The following is a 10,530-nucleotide window of genomic DNA, read 5'->3' as shown; positions in this document are numbered from 1 at the left end:
TGACCTACAATTTTTCATATTTACATGGGTAAATGTTTGACTTAAGTGGTTCAGCTGAAGGACCTTGTGAAAGTTACAATAGCACTACTAATCTTTAGGCAACAAGTCACTCCTTGTTTCCCATAATGAAGGTCAGCATTACAGTAATGAGATACTGATGACTAAAAGACAAAGATTTTACACTTGTCATGCTATGATTCACAGCGGTCAGCATGATGGCACAGCTGGTAGCACTGCCACCTCACAGACCCTGGCCTGTTTGGGTGTTGGTTTGAATCCAACTCTTGTCTGTGTGGAGTTTGCATGTTCTCCGTGTGTCTACATGAGTTTCCACCTAGAGTGCAAAGAAAAGCCTTTCGGAAGAGTTGGTGACACTAAATTGCTTGCAGAGAGTGTGTTTGCGATTACCCTGTGATGGACTGTTACGCCACCCATGGTGTAGCCCTTCTAGCGTAGCACCCAGTGACTCTGAGATAGGCTCTGGATCACTGTGACCCTGACAAGCCAAAGTGGTTAACAAAAGTGTGATTCACAGTATTGGACAATGTAGTGGTGCGCTTTGTTGTGCAGATTTTTTTGCTTTGCTTTGCTCTGCTGTGCAGTGCCGCATGAGAATCCGTGACAGGATTCGGGGAAAGGAGAGGTGACCTTATCGCCTGCTGAGTGTGTGCTTACTAGACCGGTTATGCAATTGGCGGGTAAAGAGAGCAGACAGTGAGCGGGAGGTGGAGCTGCGCCGGCTCTTGTTTCCTGACCCCTGGTGACTAATGGCTAAAGCTCTGTGTACTGGACCTGGTGCAAAGGCATATTCGAGAAGCTTACTCTTTGTGCCTGAGCGGCTTTGGCCAGTCTCCTCTGCTTTATACACCGGTACTTGCAGCGTGAAGAGGGGGTGAGCCTTGTGTGAATCATCACTGCCAAAGCCAGAAGAAAAATGCTTCAGGAAATACACAGTAACCATTCAGGTTTTTACAGATGCATGGTAAACGATTTAACTCTTCAGTGCAAAAATCTATGGTACAGACTCATTGCTAGAAGTGATCTTCTGTATCTTATTTTCACTGGTAAAGTATTTAACAGCTGAGTAAAGGATCACTATAAAAGCACACGCTACAACTGCTGTGATTCATCTGAGGAAGGGGGTGATCTGCATTTTGTCTTTGGCCATTAGCCCTTTCAGTTCTTTTAATCTGCTAATAAGAGAAAGATGAGGAGGGTGGCTTCTTCATATGCCCATTAACTGGGCCTTAGAATTACTGTTCTGGTAGCCTCTGGCTGCCCCTGGAGTCTGGGATCTATAGTGTCTTGTGCGACTGCTTCTGAGGTCAATAATCCCATAGTTCTATTTAAATAAACTCCAAGGAATGACGTTAATAAGAGCCAAGATCTCATTCAATGTTTAAAAGGTTAACTGCCAACTCCCAACATCCTTAACGTGTTTTAAAGTCGCTTTATTGATCGGCCCACAATGTTAAACCTTTATACTAACAAAAGCACCCACCTTTCCATGGAGACCAGGCTGATGAATAAGGCAGAGGAATTTTATTCAACAGTCTTTAATTGCAGTGAGAGGTTAATCACAATAAAAGCTTCTGTAAAACTTGAGGTTTTCCTTAGCGCTGGATGTTAAACAATAGGGAGTCTGTTTGATGTCCACCAGAAGTCTTTAACCCAACAGCTCAGGAAAAGGGAGTCAGTCATGAAACAATTGGCCTGAAGCTTATTTACACCGCTGACCTTTCGGTGTGAAAAGACTCTCAGGCCAGAAGGCTGGAATTTTCAGTATTATAATGCTATTTGCTCACTTTGTGTTACATTCACACCTTCAGAGATCTGCAGCTACATAAATGTGTAGAAATGCAATTACTTTTATTTGACCTTTATGACTTCTGGCACGTAAATATAATTTTGAACTATTCCTTTTTCTCAGTTCTGTCTTCATAAACTAAAATGCATATTAACTGAAACAGAAACATCTGCACCGTGTGGGCTACATCTTCAGCTGTATCAAGACGAGAGAAATTTATTTTCTGTAAAATATATATTTAATATTTTTCCTTGTTGAAATCGAGCGGAATGCCAGGTTTTTAGAACTTGGTGCACACATGTAATTAACCTCGAAAAGGCTGGAGCCATTGGTGCAGAACCCAGCTTTGGAACAACACTGCCATCCTCTGACGTGCAAACATTGTCTCCAACAGCTGGTGTCTGACAGCCTTCATCTCGCCACCTCATTTTGTCTGTAAATGCTCCATTATGACTTTCCAGTGAGTTACAGTAAGACATGTTCTGTTACTAGAGCCAGAGTAAACCAATACCCATCTAATTAAGAAAGCGGACGTATGACTTAAAGACAAAAACAAAAATAATTATTTCCTCAATTAAATGCAGCTGTTGCCACAAGTGTACAGTTAAAGTTCACTGGGACAGTGCCAAAATCTGAACAGTAATGTTGTCATTTAACTTTTAAGTATTTTCTGTTGGGTAAATAAAGAGAATTGACTAAAAAATAATCAAGACTCTCACATTTGGTGCTGAATTTCTAGTATAATGAGAATTGATCTACTGTGCAGAGCACTCATTTAAGCACACAACATGAAAAATCTTGTCTTTACATTGCACAGGAATTATTTACAAGAGGAATCAGAACTTGTTAAACTAAAGCTGATGGATTTATTGAATACTAGAATATCACTGTCATCAGTCTACTTTTAATTCACTGCCTAAAGTGTACTGTACTGTTAGTACTGATTTATGAGTTCGTTTGTTCACCAATGTACGCGTAAAAACAATTTGTATTTTCGTGCATAACAAGTCTTTATCACGCATGCGCAGTCATTTATTGTCCCGGATCTGCCCCGTCTACCGGAAGTACTTAGAAACGTAAACATTGACGTATATTGTTTCTGAGTCACCCAGAATGCACCGCAGACCAGGGGTCTTCCCAACAAAGAGAGAACGTTTCTGAAGAAATTAAAAGAAAATCTAAATTACTGTGTCATTTCAGAGTAATACACTACAAGCTACTAGTTTACAATAAACACCTCGACTGACATGCCGTTGCGACTACGTTCGTGCTGTCCATGAACGTGTTCATCATAGAGCGCAGACGACGAGCAGCGTATCGGCGTTTCATTTGTCCGTTTTCTCATACTAGACTTTGCGTACCTTACTAAAAAATAGAGCGGTCAGTCTAACAGGGGAGTAACTTGAGTTTTTGTCACAACTGAAAAATGTCGGCGTAAGTAAGTGCTGTTATCGCTTTGGGGAGAACAGTACCAACAACCGCGGGGTGAGTATTTTGGCTGCTCTTTACGTGGCGGCCTGCTGTACTAAAAAAAAGTAGAGCCGAAACTCTGTTGTATGTCACGTTGCGCTTCGCTTCGGGTACCAACTGCTCTGACGTGCTCTGTGTCTGTCACAGAGAGGCGGTAGTAGACAAGCGCTGCGGCTCGGACGGGTTCGCTGGAGCGCCATGAGCTCCGAGGAGCAGCCAGCGGGCGCCGGCAAGGCCTCGGGCGCCGATCCGCAGGGAGACGGCATGTCGTGGTGGTACCGCTGGCTCTGTAAGATCGCGGGAGTCCTCGGAGGGATCTGTAAGTACGGCGCATGTCCGTCACCAGGCCCTGTGTCTGTGTCTGTACTGTGGAAAAGCCCCGCTCCCGAACAATATCATGTGTGGCGTCATTCAAACGCGTAGAATGTTCTCGATCAGGTGCTCGTGCAGTCAGTTGTACTACTAGTTATTCCGTGCTGCTGGAGATGCGCAGAGAAACATGTGACCTCTCCAGTGGGCATTGATTAATTTGACTCGTTGGCTGGACGGGAGAAAGACAGTAAAAGATTTTAGAAAGTATGTGTTCGAGTAGTTCTCTTAGTGTAGTCTGATGAGTTTGAATTTTTACTTATTGATAAGGCTGATGGCCACATGTGTAGTTTAAGGCAGAGCAGGTCCTCTCTCCAGAGAAGGTGCAAGTTTTTAAGGTATTTAGTGTGTAGATTTGAGTATAGAATAATTGTCCCAGATTTTCTGGACTGTTCAACTTTCCTACACTTCCTTAGACTCATGCAATAAAGCACAGTTCTCGTAGAACTTTGTTTTCTGTCGCTTTCTGGTTATCGCATTATTGTTTGATATTCTTAAATGAATAAATGAATTGCATATTCATATAATTTTTTGGTAATAAGGTGCAGACTCGACTGTAATGACCGTAACGCGTCACACCCGATGCTTGTCTCAAATCCTCTAATCTTCCACATATATTAATTGCGCTATTAAGTGCTTACAAAACAGGTTCACGGAGCAAACGTGAGGGGAAAAATGCCTGATCGCTTTAGAGAGAACTACAGAACTCGACCAGCTACCTGTGAAATACAGCAAGCGCAACAGATCGCATTGAAAGCGGTGTCTGGGTTGGTTTGGGTGTTTAAACCTAGGAAATTCAGACAAGCCGGTGCCGTTCAAAAGTTTTTGAATGAAGTTATCGGAATATCCTTCCGTTGCTCACATTTGCTGTTTCTTCCAGCTTGTGCCATTGCTGGAGTGTGGAACTGTGTCACCGTTAACCCCTTAAATATTGCAGCAGGAGTGTGGATGATGTACGTACAATCATTGGTTTGACTTCTTCTTTGTAATGTGCAGTCATTTCAGTGGAATTGCGTTTACATTTACTTCAGAACACCAGAAATGGTGCGTCTTATGCCCTTTGCTTTGAGTCCCCTGTGCAGTCACAGCGAAGTATCCTCCTGTTTCTCAGCTTGAACGCTTGTGTGCTGTTCCTGTGCGAGGTGCCCTTCTGCTGTCAGTTCGTTGAGTTTGCCAACGCGGTGGCGGCGCGTGCCGACAGACTCAAACCCTGGCAGAAAGCGTTCTTCTACTGTGGGTGAGGGCAGGCTTTCTGCTGTTCCTTTCAAATTTGTCATCTTTAATAGGAAAGGGTGTGACCGTGGTCTTCTGTTCGTGCAGAAGAGTAAAGTCGTTGCATCGGCTGAGGGTTAGATAACACGTTTTCAAATTCAAGTTTATATATATATATAAATAAAAAATATACACACACTCATACTACCTATAAGTGGGTAGCCTACTTATAAACTTTCAGCTAATGCACTTTTTCCCTCTGACAGACTTTTTTAAGAAGTAGTATTTTTTTTCGCAAATAGAAGTAGCCTGCAGTTCAAATTGCTCGCCAGAGCTTCACCTGATCCACAGACAGATAGCTATCATGAATACAAAGTGCTGCCTTAACTTTTGTCAGTACACGCCTCTAGCTCTCTCCCTTGTTCTTTGTTCTACTTTATTTACAACAAGTTATAAATACTTTGCTTGGGAACTCAGAATTTGCAAGCATGTCCTTGCTTGCGATTCACCAGAGGGGAGGGACCGTCGTCGTCTGCCAGCCTGCTCTCCACGAGCTGCTCGGTGGGAGAGACAGTCTATAAGTAATGATGAGCCCCTGGTCCACTTCATGTCATATTCAACTAACTTTTTGAGTAACTATCCAAATCGTGGTCCCAGTTACCTTTGTAAGTAGGGGACCTAGTGTATAGTGAGGGCATTATATAGAATGGTTACGTTTACAAAAATGTACTCAACGTTTATCAGAAGATAAAGACTTGAAGTAAAATATTTATTCATTTGAAATAACTGATCAAAATGAAATAAAATGGCATAGATGTGGTTTATAAACTGATTAAATGGAATTACACAGATTTGTGGGAATTTATTTCTCATTGTTATGGGATTTTGGGTGTTTAGTGACTAATAAGTTATATTGAGACTTCAGGCAGAATTTTAATTGTACCATGAACAGATTGAAAAGACCAATACAGGCCTACTAACTAAAGTCCATTTGAAATGGGGGGGTGGGGGGGCACATGTGGTGGAGCAAGAACCAGAGTTGAGAACCACTGTATTACCTGTAGAACAGTACTGGAATGCTGTTGCACTATGTAAACATATCCCCAAAGCTATCATGGTTTTACATACAGTATGATTATTTTCCCCTATAGTTATGCTTTAAACTTCATGCTTCACTCTTTTTTTTCTGAACAGGATGGCAGTTTTTCCCATTGTCCTAAAACTGTCCTTCACCACGTTGTTTGGCAATGCAATTGCCTTTGCAACAGGAGTTCTATATGGATTGGCATCTCTGGGAAAGAAGTAAGATGTTTATCCTGCTCTGTGTGAAAGAATTGCAAAAATGTTATATAGGAATTGTATCTCCTGAAATATACTTAGTGAGACACTTTAGTGGATATGTATAATGATTTTCAACTAGTGCCAGATTGCCACTTTTCATGATGTTTGCTTTGACCTTTCAGTGCACTGTTAAAATGTAATATATTCAGATTAATTAAAAAAAATCCAAAATCCAACATTGTTTAATGAAAAATGCCAGGTAGTGTACTTTTAGTGTGCATACAAACTACTCTTCATGTGTATTTTTTTTTTTTTTTTTTTTTTTTTTTTTTAAAAAAAAAAAAACATTCCCAACAAAATTGTTGTAATTGACATGCTGGCCCTTCTAGTAGTATTTATACTTTTTAAAAATAATGACAGCACTGTAAAATTGTAGTGAGTCTATATGCAGCACTGCTGTCTGGATAAGGCAACCACAGTTACCATTTTGGGATGATTATTTCTTCTTCATTTCCTTCCTGAGAGCACTATACAAATATAAATTGATTTGAATTACATGTAAACTTAGTGACACCCCCCCTTCACCACTCTCTCCCAGGGGGGATGGTGTGAGCTACGCCCGCCTCCAGCACCAAAAGCAGGGTGATGAGGAGAAGCTGACAGGGACCACAAACTGGGACGGACAGTAATGCGTTTTCCAAAGTCAGGAAGCAAAGTGCACCTTGTCCCTCTCCTCCCAGCACCCAGTCTGAGCTGCTGATGCACAGTCACTTACTCTAGAGTGCATCATGTTGGTTAGTCTTGTCCGTTTTTCTTTTTGGTTTTCATTTTCCAAATACTTTCCCTATTTCTTTTTTATATTTGTGAAACTAGTTTTGTTTCCCCATCTTGTGAAATATGTGCTGATCAGTGACTGAAAGGTATTTAGTTTGAAACAACTTAATTTCTAAAGCAAATTTCATATTTGAAATTGCATGTCATTAACTCATTTTGCATACATTTCTGTGAAATTCAGGTTATCCAAAGACCCTGAAATAGTCATAAGCGGGAAATGTTATATTAACTGGGTATATAACTGGATCTGAAACTAGATACGAATATATTGATTAGAATGACTAATATGATAAAACATTTTAATCATAGTTACTGTCATTTGTAGGTACTGGAAATTGTTCTCGTTGGGCATGTAATCTGAAAGTAAAGGGCAGTGGGAGAGTTCCCTTAAAATGTGCATGGTCAGTTACTTCGAAGCTCATATATGCCCAATATGTTAACTGTTAAATAATGATTTTTGGGTGCATGAATAAAGTAATTTCTGATTATGGAACTTTTAAATGTTTTGCTTGATAAGGTTACTAAACAAAGTGGTGGGAGTGAGTTTAGTGGTTTATACAGACACAACTGAAAAATGAGTTTTATAGCCATTCTGCTTTAAAATTTCAGCTGCTATTGTTTTCTTATAATATATTGCTTAATTATTTAATTGTGGGATGTTTCTGCTTAACCAAGGTGTTGCACAACTTGAATATTTTTGTCCTTGATTCAGGGAATTTTGCCTGTGTGTCTGTTTTCACTGTTCTACAGGATACTGTGTCGTCATGAAATGAATTTAACTATACACTCAAGGTGACGCCTGCCATCCTTCTCCTTACATGTGCAGGTAGCACAGTGGTTAAAGTTGACTTGAAGGTACTCCCTAGTTCTGCTGCAGTACCCCTTACCAACATACTTACCCCGAATGGTTCTAATTAAAATACCCAGCTATATAAATGGAAGAGGTGCTGTAAGCATCAGTGAATAAAACTGAGTTGTACAGGATTGTTTGAATCGTGCAATAGACTACTATACAGTGTTAGCTACCATTTATCTATCTTCTAGAAAAGCAAAATGATCTTAGAGGTTGCAGTGTCTGAATCAGGCTCACTGGAATATGGATGTGCGCCGCATTATCCAGACTTCTCTTTGTAGATTTAATACTTTTAATTTCAGTAATATAATCTAAGCCTTCACTAGCTTTTTAACTTTATATTTTGGGTCTGTCAAAAAGGAATTAATATATAATGGGAGGAGTTTAAATAATGTTGCATACAGCATTTAAATATAGAAGGTAATTTACTTTTGTTGGCTCAAGCAGAGGAATGCCCTGAATCTGGCCAGAGAGTGGAGTTCATGTTAGCAACCCCAAAACACTGAAAGAGTTCAGACATCAGAAGCCTCTTCCATACCTTCGCTTAATAAGAAAACTATGGTAGTGGTTGCTGTGACTGAAATTTGACTTGACAGCACTCACACTACCCTTAGATGATGCAGATGTTGCTAACGCTCCTATAATGTCTTACAATGTTAAAAATGCCACAAATGGGAAAAGTTCTGCACATGTAAGTGTTCAGGATGTTCAGTGTCATCTTTGCCATCTAGTTGACAAACTTGAGTGACTGTCAACTAGATCTCTTGTTTAGATGTACTGCACCTGCAATTGTTTTTTTTTTTTTTTTTTTTTTATGTATCATTGCTATGTAATTTTTGCTCTTTTTGCTTGTCATTATATAGTTACCAGTTAAGGTGCATGACGAATTTTCTACGGCAGAATGTAAGGACAAAACTACAGTGAGGGAAAACATACGTTTACAGAGCCAGTACTCTTGTACCATGTGCATATCTGCTTGGAAAAATCTTTTGATTTCCATAAGGTATTTTTTAGAAGTCGAGTTTGTGTAATGTGCATAACAGCTTTCGAAAACCTTTGTCAAAAAGCTGACACATAATCCAAAGCAGTTACCATGTTCATTACTGATTTACACAAAATTTGTGCTGAAAATTAACAAAATGGACACATACTAGGTACACCTCACAAAGGTGACAGCTTCTTTGCCAACCACTTTGACTAGATATTTCTGTCACTCCAAAATTCTTTGCCTTTCTGTCACAATCAGTGAAAGGTTACTATTTAAACCCCCATTTATTCAGTGTGGAAAATCATATATAGGTAAAATATACATTATGTAATATTTTAACAGCTGAATAAAACTAAAAATGACAAAAGTATTTGTCTCCACAAACTCTTGTTCACTGATTGTTGACCAGTTTATGCCATAAATGTGCAACATCCATCATGCTGCTAATTTAAGCTGTCTTTAAATCTATCATCCAAGTGAGATGTTTGCCTGCTGTGCTTTAATCATCAACACGAGACGACACTGTGGAAACAAGCTGTATTAAGGTGGTCCTACATTCCTATTATGCTTCATGGGTAAATGGTTTGCATTCACTACAGACAGGAATTCCATGAAGAAAAAAAAAACTAGGATGTGTACGAATCTTGGAAAATTCATAACCATTTCTAACATAAGGAGCAAGTGTATACTGATTTTATTGGAAACTGTTATATACTTGTGCAGGGTTGGCAACCCCGAGAAGCGTCTGCTGCAGTTCATGCTGGTTCTGCTTTCACCTGAGCCACTAAAATTATTCAGTTTTGTTTATGATGGAATGTGCTACACAATTTAAAGCACATTAAATGCCCTAGTAAAGGACATGCTATGTAAAAGCAGACAACTCAGTTGTTCAAGTGTTAAAAATAAAAGAATTTTTATTAATTGAAATAGTCAATCTGTTTAATCAGCAAAATGAAAGGTCTTTACTTTCATGACTGCTCTTATTACTCTTGAATTAGCACTAACTTGGTTTAACACTGTTTGAATATGATGGCATGTTTGCACTACTTGTACTCATGTATTCCTTTCAATAAAAGTCCCAATCAATGAATGGTGAGTAAAGAGCTCAGATGGAATGAAAACAATTTCCTACTGCGGGTGAAGACGAGGGGTGCTCACTACTCCAACGGTGGAAAATGATAAAATCAGGGCTTACTACTACTAGTTATGTGTTCCACATAACTGTCAAATAATACTTTACAATAGTTTTATCTTTCATGGCATGAGGATGGTTACAAATCTTTCCCTCTAATTTCAGGTCATTTTGTATAAATCACACACAGTTGGAATTATTCCATGTGCCCTTACGTTGCTGCTGCATGAGTGATACATGCAAAACCACACAGCGATACCCATTTTGGTAGTTTTGTTGTATTTGTTTGAATGCTGAACTGAATTTAACAGTCACTACTGGATTGTTCACTTTTGTTCTTGCATAATAAACTTTGCCTTTGTAAATTATAATACCTGTATATTTATTTCACGACCCACAGCTGCAAGTTACTATTATTGCAAGAGCTCAAACATCCAATACTGTACATTTTTAAGAATTTGACATTTGAGCATGCATAGCATAATTTTTGTGATGTTTTTTAAAACCATATCAAATGTTTTTTTCTTTTTTACATTCTGTAACAAATTCTGTAATCACAAAAATGATGCTATGCATAATACACA

General features: G+C 39.3%; 1 protein-coding gene across 2 annotated transcripts; it reads left to right on the top strand.

The window, feature by feature from the left end:
* The first annotated feature begins 2,858 nt into the window (after positions 1 to 2,858).
* Positions 2,859 to 10,317, top strand: cacfd1 (calcium channel flower domain containing 1). 2 transcript variants are annotated; one of them, XM_018740459.2, is made up of 6 exons: positions 2,859 to 3,292; positions 3,425 to 3,596; positions 4,527 to 4,599; positions 4,758 to 4,883; positions 6,053 to 6,160; positions 6,738 to 10,317. In XM_018740459.2, the coding sequence occupies exons 2-6, from the start codon at positions 3,476 to 3,478 to the stop codon at positions 6,826 to 6,828; spliced, it is 519 nt and encodes a 172-aa protein (XP_018595975.1). In that variant the 5' UTR covers positions 2,859 to 3,292; positions 3,425 to 3,475; the 3' UTR covers positions 6,829 to 10,317. The 2 variants fall into 2 exon arrangements, with proteins under 2 accessions (XP_018595975.1, XP_029108503.1); XM_029252670.1 differs by lacking the exons at positions 2,859 to 3,292; positions 3,425 to 3,596 and having other exon boundaries at positions 4,291 to 4,599.
* The last annotated feature ends 213 nt before the right edge of the window (positions 10,318 to 10,530 follow it).

The sequence above is a fragment of the Scleropages formosus genome, chromosome 6 (genome assembly GCF_900964775.1).
Source record: "Scleropages formosus chromosome 6, fSclFor1.1, whole genome shotgun sequence".
NCBI lineage: Eukaryota > Metazoa > Chordata > Actinopteri > Osteoglossiformes > Osteoglossidae > Scleropages > Scleropages formosus.
This window is presented reverse-complemented; position numbering and strand designations above follow the sequence as displayed.